Consider the following 16,283-nt stretch of genomic DNA (forward strand, 5'->3'; position numbering starts at 1 on the left):
AATTAGGCATGACACCTCCCATTTCCTATTGGGATCAACAAATAGGACATTCTCAACTGTTTTATTCTTATCAATAAGAGACAAAATTAGTTTTATAATTTTACTGTAGGCCATCATAATGTTGCTGAATCACCATGGGTTTAGCTGAAAATCATTGTTAGTGTTCTGCTGAAGAAATATCTTGGATGGCCTGAGGGTGAGTAAATTAAAAGCACTTTTTTTCTTTTAGTTACTGGTATGTGTCTTTGTCAAAAAGATGAAGTAGTTTCTCAGACGGACAGTTCACCCAAAAATGAAAACGATGCATTAACAAAAACTCAGCTACCCTCAGACTGTTTCTGATTGAACTACCCCTTTAACTCCGCCCAGTGTTCCATTGCAAAACACAAGCATGCACCAGTTTGGCTTCTCTATAAAAGAGAGCTAAACACTTAAAAATATCACCACGAGCAACTTCTTGGTATTGAATTGACATGGCAATGCAGAGCTATTCAGCACCTGGGGGTATCCCAATGCAGGACAATAGAGCCTACGCTGCCCAGTCAGTAACAGTGTCCATGCCTGACCAAAAAGTCAGTGATGATATCATTTTCTCCACATTCAGTCTTCACTTCTGTAATGTTTGCTGTCTTGGGTTTGGAGCCTTTTACAACTCAATAAAGGTAAGCAATATAAATATACGCAATTATAAAATTGTTCTGCTGCTTGTACCTTACATATTTTTTTGTGTGTCAGGCCAGGGACAGCAGATTGCTGGGAGACTTCCCAAAGGCACGGTCTTATGGCGCCAAAGCTCGCCGCCTAAACATTGCTGCCGTCATTATTGGTTCCATCCTTATACTCATCTTTCTCATCATCTTTGTCAAGACATATATGCAAGCCACATCAATTTACAATCAGATTCGTTATCCGTATAATTACTGATTGCTTTCTTTGTTTTTCTTTTATTATTTTTTTTTTTTTTTTTGCCTGTATTGCCTGTGTTCCCGTTTTCTTAATACCTTTCATTAAAACAAATCTGTTGAAACATTGCTTTGTTCCTGTCTGTTCCTGTCTTTGTTAGAAAAAAAAAATATATAGAAAAAAAAAAAAAAAAAACAGGTGATAGGTTTTTTTGGGATTGTTTGACTAATAAGTTAAAAAGAATGGCATTTATTCAAAATAATTTTGCAATAATGTAAGTTTTTATAATCACTAAAAAACAAACAAACAAAAAGAAATGAAATGAAAAAAAAAAAACGTTTTTAGGGTTCCATAGAAAACCGTGCTTTGAAAATGCTACATAGGACCTTATGGTGGCGGCATCCGAAAACCTAGGCAGCTGATTTGCTGCCTCAATGCCTTATTAGGCAATGACTTTGCAGGCAGCGTTTTTGCATGAAGGCACCTCACAACACTGATTTCTCACTAGAAATAACATCAAAAGTGGAAAACGTTAGTCAGAAATATACATTTTCACACAAACTGACCACCAAATGCAACTTTCAGAAACCCATTTTTTTTTTTTTTTTTTTTTTTTTTTTTAGCTCAACCATCACGGAACAGACAGGATTCTGGTATATCAAAGGCAGTGAAGGATACATCTGTATATGCTGCCTTCAAAAATCAATCAGATGAAGGTATCTTATGAAACAGAAAGTGAAAGCTATGTTCGGACTCAAATGTGCCTTGAAGCCTTCCTACCTTGAAATGTGTCCTCCGAAGACAGCATTTTTCAGTTTTTTAAACTTTTTTTTAAGAAATCCTCAATGATGAAATATATAGGGAAAATAGTCTTTTATTCTACTGTAAAAGACAAAATGCAAAAAAAATGAAAGTGCATTTTGAACTTTATGAAATTAAACTTCAATTTTAATGAATAATATGCAGTAATACACAACATTTAAACAAGAGCTTCACGATTCTGAATAAACTGAGAATCCTAGTTGTTTTTAATAAATTGGAGACCATGATTCTCTCACGATTCCGGAGAAAAAAGATTAGAAAAATAAAATAACATAATTTATTAGTGGTTCTGACAAATTGTTCATCGGCTAAGTCTTTGCTAAAAACATATATTCATTTGAACAAAATAAAATAATAATAAAAAAAAAACATTCAGTGAAGGAGTCAGTGTCTTAATTTATTAAGACTTGTTTGACTATTAAAATCTGAATGAATGATTTAATGACATACTTTTTTTTTAAACGGGCAGTTGTCGCCACCTGCTGGCGGAAGAGGATCAGCGTTACAATAGATACACGTGTTAAAATACTTTCGTTTTGATCGCTACTGTAGACAATAAGTGTTTATACCCAAACTATAAACTCTTATCCCAGTACTTCTATTATTTAAATGTCTGTAACACAGAAATAATGATTATAATGTGGTTGAAAAGACTGTTTGTGTTGCTCTTTCTGCATTACATTTACCCCGCGAACCTCTGATTCATTAATATGTGCAGCGACAAAACCTGCTTTTCATGCTCCACTGACACTCGCGATGTGAAACAGTCCTAATACACATAGATAACTCGTTGTCATTCAGGAATAAGATCGCGTGGGTGTCTGAATCGACACCTCGATATTTTAAGGATTAATAGTGCAGCTCTAATGTAAACACAGCAAAATGTTTTGCAAAGATATTGTCACGAGATCTCGCGAGACCCAACTGGTCTCACGATACACATCAGTTCTCACATCCCTAATATATATATATATAAATTCCTATTCGTTCAATAGACTGTTGTGAACACTAGGGAACAGCAATATGGCGGCGCAGTGGCTTCAGTTCTATGACGTCATGCGCAATCCAGTTCTCTGTTATAGATCAGTGGTAGACCTCATCAATTGTTTTCAAATAACTATCTAATTAACTGATGAGCTGCATCCAGTGCACAATCATGTTAGCTAATGAAATTATAATGAGTTACATTTCATTTTGTTGGCTAAAATTCATTCATTCGATTCACCTTTTATATTGAATCATAGGAGTCGGACTGCGCTGGTGGCTCCCTTTCAAATGAGTCATTTGTTTATGAATCAAACTGAGCACACTGTTGTAGCATTACACCCGCTAAAACATCTCAATATGTGCAATCTGAATTTTTTAAATAATATTTATTTTATGGTAACACTGCCATGTGTGAAGCTCTGACACAGAGAAGCACTATAGATACATAAGAGAAAGACGTAAAATGTAAGTGCATCTCTGTTCTTGAATGGAGGCCTGTCTGTCTGCTGCACTAGAGCAGGACACTTTTTTAAAATGAACGAAAACTTTTAAAGCGTCTACATGATTTGATTAAAATCATACTTAACATTTTACTGCGGTGTGGATCATTATGAGCAAACAAATTTAGAAGTTTAAACTGAACACACTTTATATATATGTAATCTGACATCCTTTTTTTGAACTGCATGAACTTATACAGTAACATTCATCAAACATATAAGGTGCGAATTCTGGGTTTGGTCCTAATGACTGTAAAAAACTGTAATGCTTAAGGTTTAATAAGTATCTTACAATACACATATGCATGTTTTTTAAGGCTGCAGTTTGGAAAAACCAATGCTGCTGAAATGGAGGTCAAGGGGACTATGAAGAGGTGGCTCCAGCTAGCAGATCAAAAGGGCGACTTCAGGAGGCAGACACACTCTGTGAGTTTAAAAGTCCCATCTCTTTAACCTTGCATACACATGACACACTATCACATTTCTATCATTTAAATCCCTTAATGGATTTTTATGCTGCACCAATTAGGGTAAACAGCAACACTTGGCAACACTTCCAATATCTAATGTACTTGTTCATTTGTAAGAAGAATGGCATCAATGCTTATATTAGTCACTTCTATACTGTCTCCCCCTTATACCTAGGTTACAGTAATCAGCTGATCCAGTCGGTGTCCAGACCAGATGGTGGACCAGAACACATCCCTGAATGTCAGCGGAGACCATGTCAACTAGATGGCATATCCCCTGAGAAAACCTCATTGATGGCCCCAGCACAGACCCTCAGCAAAGACTACGAGAACCAGACAAACCCTCAAGACCCTTTTTACCAGCTTCACCTGCTGACATGATGTGTCTTCAAGCAGAAGTTGTTGGATGGAACATTCTGAATGATTTCAATCCACAATCTGACTTGTGATGCAGCCTGGAATAATCACACCAAGGTTATTCATTTGGCCAGAGAACTGGTTTCCTGACTGAGCCTGCAGGTCTTGATAATGTTTGGGTTCTTTGTCACTGTTGCCTTTTGGCTTGCTTAGTTGAGGAAACCTAATATTCAGTAATATTATTGATTTGACTGCACTGACACCTTTGGATATGAACTGAACTGAATTATGTAATTATATAATATATTATATAATATACAGTAAATATAATTTACTTGTTATTTTGCGGATTAAAAAGTGTGTTAATGTTATATATTTATATTAAAGCAATTGGTAATTTTATAATTAAAGCCTTTCTAATCTGTTTAAATGGTTGTATGTGTGTTTCTCTGCTGAATTACATTTAGCAGTTTCTGGGCCACATCTGGACCAAGCCGAGTCTCAGCCAGATCTGCCTTAAAGTGTCTGGGTCAGACCTGGGCCACATAAAATACATAAAAAGTTACTCTACAGTATAGTCGTTTTTACAGGGTGTGGGCCACATCTGGGCCAGAGGAAATTGTTTGAGTAGGTTTTCAGTGTGTGAGCCAGTTTCGGGCCGGGGATCCAGCCAGACTTGGGCCAGAACTTAAGCAAGGTTGTGGCACATAGGTGGACCAGACAAATTTTGCTATCTGGGATGCCTTTGATGTATTTTTATACTGCTGGAGGTTTGATGCCTAGTCAGATTTAAATTTAGTCAAGTGTTAATAAAGATATTCCTATTTCCTTATTCTGGTTGTGGTCGTTCAGACTCTTTTTACTCTGGATCTTAACCAGGTTAAATAAAGGTGGTGGCAGCAAGAGAAGTGAATTGTGAGCTTATTTAGCCCAGTGTTATATATAAAAAAAAAAAAAAGATAGAACCCAAACTGATATTACAATGGTGGCAGCGGTGGGATTTATTATTATTTTATTATTTTTTTTTCTTTTATTTGTTTTTGAATTATGGAGTCTGATGAACCAACACCAATATCTAGTATTTCCCTTCCAATAATAATGTCTTCTCAAACCGGGCAGTTTCAGTGCCCTGTTTTTATGCCTGAAACATTTACAGCAGCAGGCCGTGAATGGGCAGACTGGTCTGAGCAGTTCGAGATGGCAGCCGAAGTAAATAGTTGGGATGAGACATTAAAACTTAAGTTTATGTCCTTATTATTATCAGGCAAGGCAAGAGACGTATACAGTGGTCTGACTCCAAATGATAAGGCTAATTATCAGAGTCTAAAAGCTGCCATGACCAAATGTCTACAACCCTGTGACAGTGATGAATGGAACCGTGTGAATTTTACATCATGAAAGCGTTCACCTGGTGAAACCGCTAGAGAGTTTGGCAATGCGTTGAGGCGTTTAGTGGGCAAAGCATATCCCTCTGTAGATATTGCCACTCAAGACCTTTTAGCGAAGGATCAATTTATAGCAAATATTGGGCATACTGATTTGCGGGTGCAACTTCGAACAGCCAAATTGAAGACTTGGGGCCATTAATGTAGCATCAGAACTTGAGCTTATATGAGAATTAAAACAAAATCCCTCCCGGTAGATGCTGCTCAGACAGCACACGCACGTCTGACCGACGTCGGCCCATGAGGAAAACATCGACCTCATGAACTATAGCATCTAAATCTACACGGCTACTTCACTCAGTGTTTGTAGGGAGATGTTTAAAGCTGTTGATTCTGCTTTGTTTAATTTTCTGTAGAGGAACAAAACACATTACATTAGGAAGTCTACAATAATGAACACAATCATGTGGACTGAACTTTCTTGATTTCTGTTCTCTAAATAACACCTTTAAAATCAACTGGATTAGACATTTCATTCTAAACCCAAATTTTTTATGGAGTTTTATACCTAGTTTAGTTTTTTCTAAATTAGGGGGTCTTAGATTTCTCTTGATTTTCAATTATAAAATTGATAAAATTATTTTAAGCTCATCCTGCTTTCATAAACAAATGTTGCTGGTTTGGTCTCTATTGTATAAACACAACTTCTCACCCCAATACGTACCTAATTTGGAATAATTACAATATATTATATAAAAATAAATCTTTATTTTTTAAAACAGTTTTTTAGCAATTATTAAATCAAGAAGGTTTGTTACTCACTTACTCTGAGTTTCTACTGTCCATGAAATTCCAGTAACACCAAAAGAGTTTTCTATTGTCACGGATGTAATTCCCACAGGAGTCTTGACGTTATTCAAAGCTAAAACCCAAAACAGTATTACACCCCCCTCTGCAGACGATCTGTTTGATACCAATATTGGAAGTACAAATGTTAATAAAACAATTCATTCTTAACTTCAAAAAAATATTGTTTCTACTCCAAACTGTATAATTTGGTTAGTTAAAGGTTTATTATGAAAGTTCATTTGGACCAAACAAATACTTGTTGGTAAATAAAGTGAAGGAAGTAACATTTAAAACTGTACACAGATACTATCCAGTAAATTATTTTCTAGTTAAATTTAAAAATGATATTGATTTGAATTGTTCCTTTTGTAATATGATGATTGAAATTTTGTTTATTTTGGCATTGCTCTCATGTTAAAACATTTTGGAAAGATTTGACTAGATTAATAATTGATAACATTGACTCCACTTTTTCTTTGTGTTTAGATCATGTTTTATTTGCTTTTACTAAAATCCCCTCAAATAAAAGGAAAGAGTATTACATTATAAATTTGATTTTAATCTTTGCTAAATTTCACGTTCACAAATGCAAGTATAGTAAAACCAAGCCGTTATTTCTGGTTCTTGAAACATAATTAGAAAGCAATTAAGTCTGTTTCCATTTATGAATCCTTTAATATATTTACATAATGCTTGTGTGTGTTTTATGTTTTTTTTTATGTGTACAGTTGTAGTTATAACTGTACTTTGACTGTGTTTATTGAAGTGTATTGTTAATAAAAAGTATATAATTATATATAATTATATCAATAAATAAATAAATAAATAAAAAAAGAAGCCGTTGCGCACATACTGCACATTACTAGAGCACCTGGAGTCACAAAAATACATTTACAGGTAAGTCTGAGTTTAACCTGAGATCTGTTTTTAACGCAAAAAAAAAAAATAAAAAAAAAAAATGAATGAATATTATAATGAACTTACCATAATACGATAAACTATTTATTTATTTATTTATTTCTGATCATAGACATTGATAAGATGCTTTTGATTTCACTTCAGAAAGAAACAGCGAATGAATGTGATGACGTTGCCCCTGCAGACCACTTACTATATCAATGTACTAGAAGTGACACTTAAAAAAAAATTTTAAAATAATTATAATAATAAAAAATGTAAAAAATTATCAGTTATTTTAAAAAATAAATATCTAAACATTCATATGTGATGTATTTGTGATGTTACAGAGTGACACAATGAATCATGTTTAAAGCTGTTGTTACAGTTGAGGCTTCATTCACTATATTTCACTTGTGATTCTTGTCAACAGACGAGACACTCAGTAGTTCCCTATCGATACTACACTCGTACTGCGTCGCTAGACGCTATGGGAAAAAGTCCTTTTTTCTCCTTGACTGAAGCCTTTTTTCAATAACGCAGTGAAACTGCACGGACATTGGATCGTGCAGAGAAACGAAACGAACCAATGCCTCGGCAGCGGTGCTGCACGAGCCTATGGCGAAAAAGCCCGCCGAAGCCCGCCAGAAGGGGTGGGGCTAATGGCTATATAAGCAGCCATCTCACCATAGGAACCCAGATTTCTTCTCCTTCAGCGACGACTCTTCGCACTTACAAGACAGAAGCCCTCGCCGTTGACAAGCACCTGCAGCGGAGTGATTCTGCATCGGACTCGCCGCCCGGTTGACGTCAGCTGCAACGCATCGCTCCCCTGCCGCCATCCGGCGTTTTTTTTCTCTGAAAGAGCAAATTAGGCGTTGTTTCAAATGCCGCGCCGTTTTTGTCGTGCATGCAAGGCTCCCTTGCATGCCGCTGACAATCACGGTGAGTGCGTCTCCTGCTTGGGGCTTCCCCATGCGGAGGCGGCACTTAAAGAGACGGAATGTCCCCATTGTGGGGATATGAGTCTCTCCTCTCTGCGCTCGCGGATAGCGTTCTATTCAGAACGTGACTCCGCCCCTCGCGCCCTCCCGTTTCTTCCTTCACAGGAGCCTGTGAAGAAGAAACAGCGGGGCAGAGGATCCCGGCGCTCGGAGTTAGATGAGCTCACGTCGGCCCAGCCCCTGCGTGCCTCACCTTCTCCACAGAGAGAGGGTTCTCCCATCCTCTTCACCCGCCCAGATCTGTGTCCCTCGGCGGCCGCGAGCGATCTGGTCTCCTTCGGCGGGAGTGAAGATGACATGCTGGACAGCATGTCTCTGGCTGCATCGGACGCTGAGGAGCTGTCGGGCTCTATCAATGACCCCGCCCCCCTGCCGTCTACCGATACCAGCGATCCCAGGACCAGTTCTGGCATGGACGCCGAGCTCTTCCGCATTCTGACCAGAGCTGTGGATGAGCTGGGACTGGAGTGGTCTCCTCCAGAGGAGCCCCCACGCAGCCTCCTCGATGGGTGGTTCCTGCCGGGGCGCCGCCAGGCCCCTCGCCAGCGGGCTTCTCAATTTCTACCTGAAGTTCACAAAGAACTCACCAGATCTTGGCGCGCCCCCTACTCAGCGCGCCTGCGCACTTCGTCTTCCTCCGCCCTCACCTCTGTCGACGGCGCTGAAGACAAAGGCTACGAGAAGCTGCCTCCCCTAGATGAGTCAGTGGCCGCCCACCTCTGCCCGCCCACTGCTATCGGCTGGAAGGCTAAAGCTTCCCACCCGTCCAAGCCGTGTAGGACTACTTCGGCCCTCGCCGGACGCGCCTACACTTCGGCCGGACAGGCTGCCTCAGCGCTACACTCGATGGCGATTCTCCAGGTGTTCCAGGCCAAACTGCTCGCTCAGTCGGACAAGTCTGCCCTGGACCCCGCCACCATGACGGATTTACGTAGCGCCACGGACCTGGCCCTACGCGCTACTAAAACCACGGCCCAGGCGATTGGCAGATCCATGGCCAATCTGGCCGTGCTCGAGCGCCACCTTTGGCTCACGCTGACAGAAATCAAGGACGCGGATAAGGTCCCCTTCCTCGATGCTCCTGTCTCTCCCACGGGCCTGTTCGGGCCCTCTGTGGACGGGTTCGCCGAGCGTTTTTCTGCGGCTCAGAAGACGTCCCAAGCCATGCGACACTTCCTGCTGAAACGCTCGAGCTCCACGGCTGCTTCCGGGCGTCCCAAGCCTGCTCCGCCCCAGCAGTATGCGAGGCCGGCGCCGAATGCTTCCACTGCTGCCGCCGCCGCAGCTCAGCCAGCTAAGACCGAGCCGAGACTTCCCCGCTCAGCTAGACGCTACCCCTTCCCCAAGCGCCAGGGGCCTCGACCCAAGCTAGTGCTGGATCCGGCGCCTCCGCCGTCATCCTGATCCAGGAGGAAGGAAGAGGAGGGGGCAAAGTCTCGCGTTAGCCGGACCAACCCCCAAAAGGCCTCTGTTGAACCTCCAAGCACCTCGCTCATTGCCGGGTGCCGAGGGCAGGGTGTTTTATGTAAAACCTGTTGTAAACACTGGGCCCATGTTGCTTGCGCCCACACAACCAGTCACTGTTATAGCGAACAAAATAAAACACAAACATTCTCAAAAAGAGAGCAAATTTCCTCTTCCATCCTTGCCAAGGGTCTTGTGCCATCACGATGGCCAGTTACCCGAACCAATCATACCCCTGGTCACTCGGGCAGAGGCCTGGCAGGCTATCCCCGGCTATGACAGGCTAGTGTCAGATTGGGTTATGGGGATAATAAAAAGAGGCTATTCACTCCAGTTCGCTCGACGGCCCCCGCACTTCAGCGGCGTGGTCCCCACCATGGTAAGGAGCAGGGACGCGCACGTCCTGCGCTCAGAGGTGTTGATATTGCTGGAGAAAGGCGCCATAGAGGTAGTTCAACCAGCTCAGAGCGAGTCTGGATTCTACAGCCATTACTTCCTTGTCCCCAAGAAGGATGGAGGTCTGCGACCCATCCTCGATTTAAGGCATTTGAATTGGGCCCTCATGAAACGGCCGTTCAAAATGTTAACCTTGAAGCAGATCCTCTCGCATATTCGCCCAGGGGACTGGTTCCTTTCATTGGATCTGAAAGACGCGTACTTTCACATCCAGATAGCCCCCCATCACAGACGATTCTTGAGATTCGCCTTCGAGGGTGTGGCTTATCAATACACGGTCCTGCCCTTCGGCCTATCCCTGGCTCCCCGCACGTTTACAAAGTGCATGTTTGCTGTGAGATATCAGCTCCAGTCAGAGGTGGAGCTGATATCTCACAGAGCCCTTCTCCTCAGCCACTTAGAGTGCCTAGGACTCAGGGTCAATCTGGCCAAAAGCACGCTGCGCCCCAGCCGACAAATCTCGTTTCTGTGGGCGGTTTTCGATTCGACTCAGTTGAGAGCCATGGTCGTGTCAGAGCGAGCTCTGGCAATACGGCAGCTAGCGGGATCGTTCAAGGTCGGAGCCCTCTTCCCTCTCAAGAGGTTTTAAAGAATGCTAGGCCTTATGGCTTCTGCATCCCCAGTGCTAGAATTGGGCCTGCTGCGTATGCGGCCCCTTCAGTGTTGGCTGAAACCACGAGTTCCACCTCATGAGTGGCGCCACGGGCTTTTACGCATCAGGGTGGACCAGGCCTGTGTGGAAGCCCTGGTCCCCTGGAAAGATCCACGTTGGTTGGAGAGGGGCGTGCCCTTAGGGTCGGTTTGCAGAAGGAAGGTGGTCACGACAGACGCCTCCAACAAGGGTTGGGGGGCGCTGTGCGACGGCAACCCAGCTTTCGGCCTGTGGTCGGTAGCAGAGCAAGGGTTTCACATCAACTGCTTGGAAATGCTGGCAGTATGTCACGCCCTTCGCTCGTTTCTGCCAGACCTTAGGGGACACCAGGTACTGATCCGCTCGGACAACATGACTGTTGTGTCCTACATAAATCGTCAAGGGGGACTCTCCTCCAGACACCTCTTCTCCCTGGTGAAGGGCCTTCTGGAATGGGCTCAGCTCAACCTGGCCTCGCTGAGAGCGGTTCACGTACCGGGCAGACTGAACCAAGGGGCGGATATGCTATCACGAAACAATGTCCCCTCAGGAGAATGGACGCTTCACCCGCAGACGGTTCAGAAAATCTGGGAGGTCTTTGGCAGGGCAGAGGTTGACCTCTTCGCCTCAAAAGACAACTCTCATTGCCCAACATACTTTTCGAAGGACAGAGAAGCGTTGGCCCACGACTGGCCCAACCTCCTCCTGTACGCCTTTCCCCCGACATCCTTGATTCCTCAGGTACTCAAGCGAGTCAGGGAACAGGGACACAGGCTCCTCCTGGTGGCCCCTCTTTGGAGGAACCAACCATGGTTGTCGGAGCTGTGCCAGCTGCTTTGTGCAGCCCCTTGGCCGATCCCCCTGAGGCGGGACCTCCTCTCTCAGGCGAACGGGACGATATGGCACCCCCAGCCCGATCTGTGGGCCTTACACCTCTGGTGTTTGGACGGGAGTCTGAGGATCTCCCAGAAGGAGTCCTGAACACAATCTCCCAAGCTAGAGCTCCGTCTACGAGACGCCTCTACGCCCTTAAATGGTCTGTCTTTTCCACCTGGTGTTCCACCCGTGGCAAAGACCCAGCTTTCTGTGACATATCTGTGATATTGTCTTTCCTTCAAGAGCTGTTGGATAAGGGTCGCTCCCCCTCCACTCTCAAGGTCTATGTGGCTGCTATAGCCGCTTTTCACACCCCGATAGCAGACCGGTCGATTGGCAGGAACAACTTGGTTGTTCGATTTTTGAAAGGGTCTAGGAGGATGAATCCCTCTCGTCCCCACACTGTCCCTACTTGGGACCTATCAACGGTCTTGAGGGCTCTGAAGAACCCCCCCTTCGAACCGTTGTCAAATGCGGATCTTAAACCCCTGACACTTAAGACTGCCTTACTGCTAGCCTTGGTGTCAGTCAAGCGCATTGGAGATCTGCAAGCACTCTCCATAGATCCCTCCTGTCTTGAGTTTGGGCCGGGAGACTCCAAGGTCATCCTGAAACCAAGACATGGGTACGTTCCTAAGGTGCCCTCTACTCCGTTTAGGGCACAGGTTGTTACGCTTTCTGCTCTCCCTTCCTCAGAAGGTGATCAGGAGCTCAGTCTACTCTGTCCAGTCCAGGCATTGAGAATGTACATCGAGCGGTCTGCTCCCTTTAGACAATCGGATCAGCTCTTCATCTGCTTTGGTGGCCGCAACAGAGGACAACCTGTCACAAAGCAAAGACTCTCTAGGTGGATAGTTGATGCTATCATGCTAGCCTATTCCTCCTTGGGACTGCCCCGTCGGAGTACGTGCCCATTCAACTAGAGGCATGGCCTCTTCTTGGGCGTGGTCTAGCGGTGTATCCATGGCAGAAATTTGTGCGGCGGCCGGCTGGGCCTCGCCGTCCACATTCACTAGGTTCTACAGCCTAGATATTCCGGCCTTACAGGCGGGAATCCTTTCTGCATAAGTGAGTCACAGGAAGACGGCCCCAAGCCTTGTCTGACTCGTCATATGTGCCCCTTGTGCCTAAGTACGTTCTCTTCATGGCATGGCGTGTTTGGATCGGTTCCCATAGCGACACAGTACGAGTGTAGTATCGATAGGGAACGTACTCGGTTACTGTCGTAACCTCGGTTCCCTGAGATACGGGAACGAGTACTGCGTTTCGAGCCATGCCATATCGCTGCATGACCTAGTCGTCGCTTCAGTCGAAGTAACCTGGGTTCCTATGGCGAGATGGCTGATTATATAGCCATTAGCCCCACCCCTTCTGGCGGGCTTCGGCGGGCTTTTTCGCCATAGGCTCGTGCAGCACCGCTGCCGAGGCATTGGTCCGTTTAGTTTCTCTGCACGATCCATTGGCCATGCAGTTTCACTGCGTTATTGAAAAAAGGCTTCAGTCAAGGAGAAAAAAGGACTTTTTCCCATAGCGTCTAGCGACGCAGTACTCATTCCCGTATCTCAGGGAACCGAGGTTACGACAGTAACCGAGTACGTTTTTCTGATCTAGTGTCACTTGAACACAAAAATAATTAATAAATTGGACAATGTTCATCCAGATGCATTTATTTAGTTTGTAGTAATGCTGAGGATTTAATTATTTTCTTAGGGTTTGTTGAACACATACAGGTGTTTTTATTTACAGTTCTGCAGTGAGCTGAAATTGTGTGTCCTTTGATCATCTTCATTGTGAAACCAGGAATATGTTGGACATTCATGAATTAGAGCTTAAACTGTGTCATGTAATGATTCATGTGTTTATTTATTCATTTTTCTTTGTAAGAGAGGAAACTTCCCTGTTCATACGATCATAAAAACACTGAAAGGTGTCTGAAGCTTGTACTCTGTGCACTGGGTGTCAGACTTTTGTGGCTGTGAAAGGATTGTTTTGGGATTTATGATGCTGGATATATTATTAAACAGATTATCATTTTTTATTAGTATTAATTCATGATGAACTCTGTTGACCTCAGTGACAATTTATTTTCCACAAATTTACTTTCATTTCTACCAATATAATCATGTTCTTGTAATTAAACATATGATTGCTAATGACAGAAAGATCAGTTTTGTGTGAACTACTAGTCTTTGTGTTTCTGTGTTGCTCTTATTCATCTTTTCCAGCTGATGGAGACATTTAGGAGTCAATAATTTGAGCAAAATGACCCAAAATATCCACTTTTTCAACTCTGGTTCACACTCTTTGTGAATAATGTGCAAAGATAAAGTAATGAATGATGATAATGAAGTCATCTCTTATGGCATCTGTGAGTTCACTTGTGCTCAAATGTGTTGTTCTTCATGTCTCTCATCTCCATATAACAATGAGAGCAATGATTGACATGTACAAGTGTCATTTCCATAAACTCATCAGCTCGTCAGATGCTTGTAAACAGTTATTTGTCCTGTTACAGAAACACAATCACCCTTTTACCTCCAAAATAGTGCTGTTACTGCTGCTGGTTCAGGACATCTGTGAACCTCTGAAGAGACACAGAGAGACACTGCATCAGTGCTTGAAGTGTTGAATGAACTGATTCATTTATTATAATGAAACTGATCTAGTTTTGTCGCCTACCATCTGGTTTCTAGATGTTATTGATTTGAAAACTGTTTTTCTCTCTTGGGCTTTAACATGTTTAACTTGTTCCTGGTTCAAAATAAGCAGATTTATAAGAGCAAAAGTCCAGAAGATCCTAATCCAAGATGGCGGCGCGGTCAGATGCAGCGGCTACTCCGGGTCAGAAAAACGGTGCTTTAATGTCTTTTAATGTCGTCTGTTCGTCTCAAAATAGTCTCAGTTTACCGCTAATCCATAAGGAAATCACTCAAAATGCTAAATAATATTCAAAAAACATTATTGAACAAAAATATTTTACATTAATTTTCCTAAAAAAATAAAAAATGTTGTATTTCAAGTGTGACCCACAAATGAAGAGGCTCAAAGTTTAATTTTTCTGGAAAAACAGCTCATTAAAATTATATAAAAATGTAATACTACCATAAAATCAGCTCAAAATGTTAAATAATAATCAAAAAACATTATTGAACAAAAATATATTACATTAATTTTCCTAAAAAAATAAAAAATGTTGTATTTCAAGTGTGACCCAAAAATGAAGAGACTGAAAGTTTAATTTTTCTGGAAAAATAGCTCATTAAAATTGGAAAAAAATGTAATACTACCATAAAATCAGCTCAAAATGCAAAATAATAATCAAAAAACATTATTGAACAAAAATATATTACATTAATTTTCCTAAAAAAATAAAAAATGTTGTATTTCAAGTGTGACCCAAAAATGAAGAGACTGAAAGTTTAATTTTTCTGGAAAAATAGCTCATTAAAATTGAAAAAAAAAAAAAAAAAAAGTAATACTACTATAAAATCAGCTCAAAATGCAAAATAATAATCAAAAAACATTATGGAACAAAAATATATTACATTAATTTTCCTAAAAAAATAAAAAAAAAGGTTGTATTTCAAGTGTGACCCAAAAATGAAGAGACTGAAAGTTTAATTTTTCTGGAAAAACAGCTCATTAAAATTGGAAAAAAAATGTAATACTGCCATAAAATCAGCTCAAAATGCAAAATAATCAAAAAACATTATTGAACAAAAATATATTACATTAATTTTCCTAAAATACAAAATAAAGTTGTATTTCAAGTGTGACCCAAAAAATGAAGAGGCTCAAAGTTTAATTTCACTGCAAAAATAGCCCATTAAAAGTTTTAAAAAAATGTAATACTACCATAAAATCAGCTCAAAATGCAAAATAATAATCAAAAAACATTATTGAACGAAAATATATTACATTAATTTTCCTAAAAAACAAAATAAAGTTGTATTTCAAGTGTGACCCAAAAATGAAGAGGCTGAAAGTTTATTTTTTCTGGAAAAATAGCTCATTAAAAATGTATAAAAATGTAATACTACAAGAAAATCAGCTCAAAATGCTAAATAATATTCAAAAAACATTATTGAACAAAAATATATTACATTAATTTTCCTAAAAAAATAAAAAAATGTTGTATTTCAAGTGTGACCCAAAAATGAAGAGGCTGAAAGTTTATTTTTTCTGGAAAAATAGCTCATTAAAAATTTATAAAAATGTAATACTACCAGAAAATCAGCTCAAAATGCTAAATAATATTCAAAAAACATTATTGAACAAAAATATATTACATTAATTTTCCTAAAAAAATAAAAAAAAATGTTGTGTTTCAAGTGTGACCCAAAAATGAAGAGGCTGAAAGTTTATTTTTTCTGGAAAAATAGCTCATTAAAAATGTATAAAAATGTAATACTACCAGAAAATCAGCTCAAAATGCTAAATAATATTCAAAAAACATTATTGAACAAAAATATATTACATTAATTTTCCTAAAAAACAAAATATAGTTGTATTTCAGGTGTATTGCATAGTATCATAAAATTGCATCAAAATTGTAAATAGTAATTGAAAACTATTATAGAACAAAAACATGAGTTTTGCCAATAAAAAGAAAACAGTTTTATTTTAAAGCTCATCATTTTTGACTGTGAAGGAGTGAAAACAAATAGAAACACAGTCTGACG

At 40.9% G+C, this 16,283-nt stretch overlaps 1 protein-coding gene across 1 annotated transcript; it reads left to right on the forward strand.

Moving 5' to 3' along the window:
* The first annotated feature begins 450 nt into the window (after window positions 1-450).
* On the forward strand, window positions 451-961 carry LOC127159625 (dispanin subfamily A member 2b). Its single transcript, XM_051102414.1, has 2 exons — window positions 451-662; window positions 736-961. The coding sequence occupies exons 1-2, from the start codon at window positions 474-476 to the stop codon at window positions 922-924; spliced, it is 378 nt and encodes a 125-aa protein (XP_050958371.1). The 5' UTR covers window positions 451-473; the 3' UTR covers window positions 925-961.
* Window positions 962-16,283: the final 15,322 nt, after the last annotated feature.

Source organism: Labeo rohita, unplaced genomic scaffold (assembly GCF_022985175.1).
Source record: "Labeo rohita strain BAU-BD-2019 unplaced genomic scaffold, IGBB_LRoh.1.0 scaffold_237, whole genome shotgun sequence".
In the NCBI taxonomy this organism is placed as follows: Eukaryota; Metazoa; Chordata; class Actinopteri; order Cypriniformes; family Cyprinidae; genus Labeo; species Labeo rohita.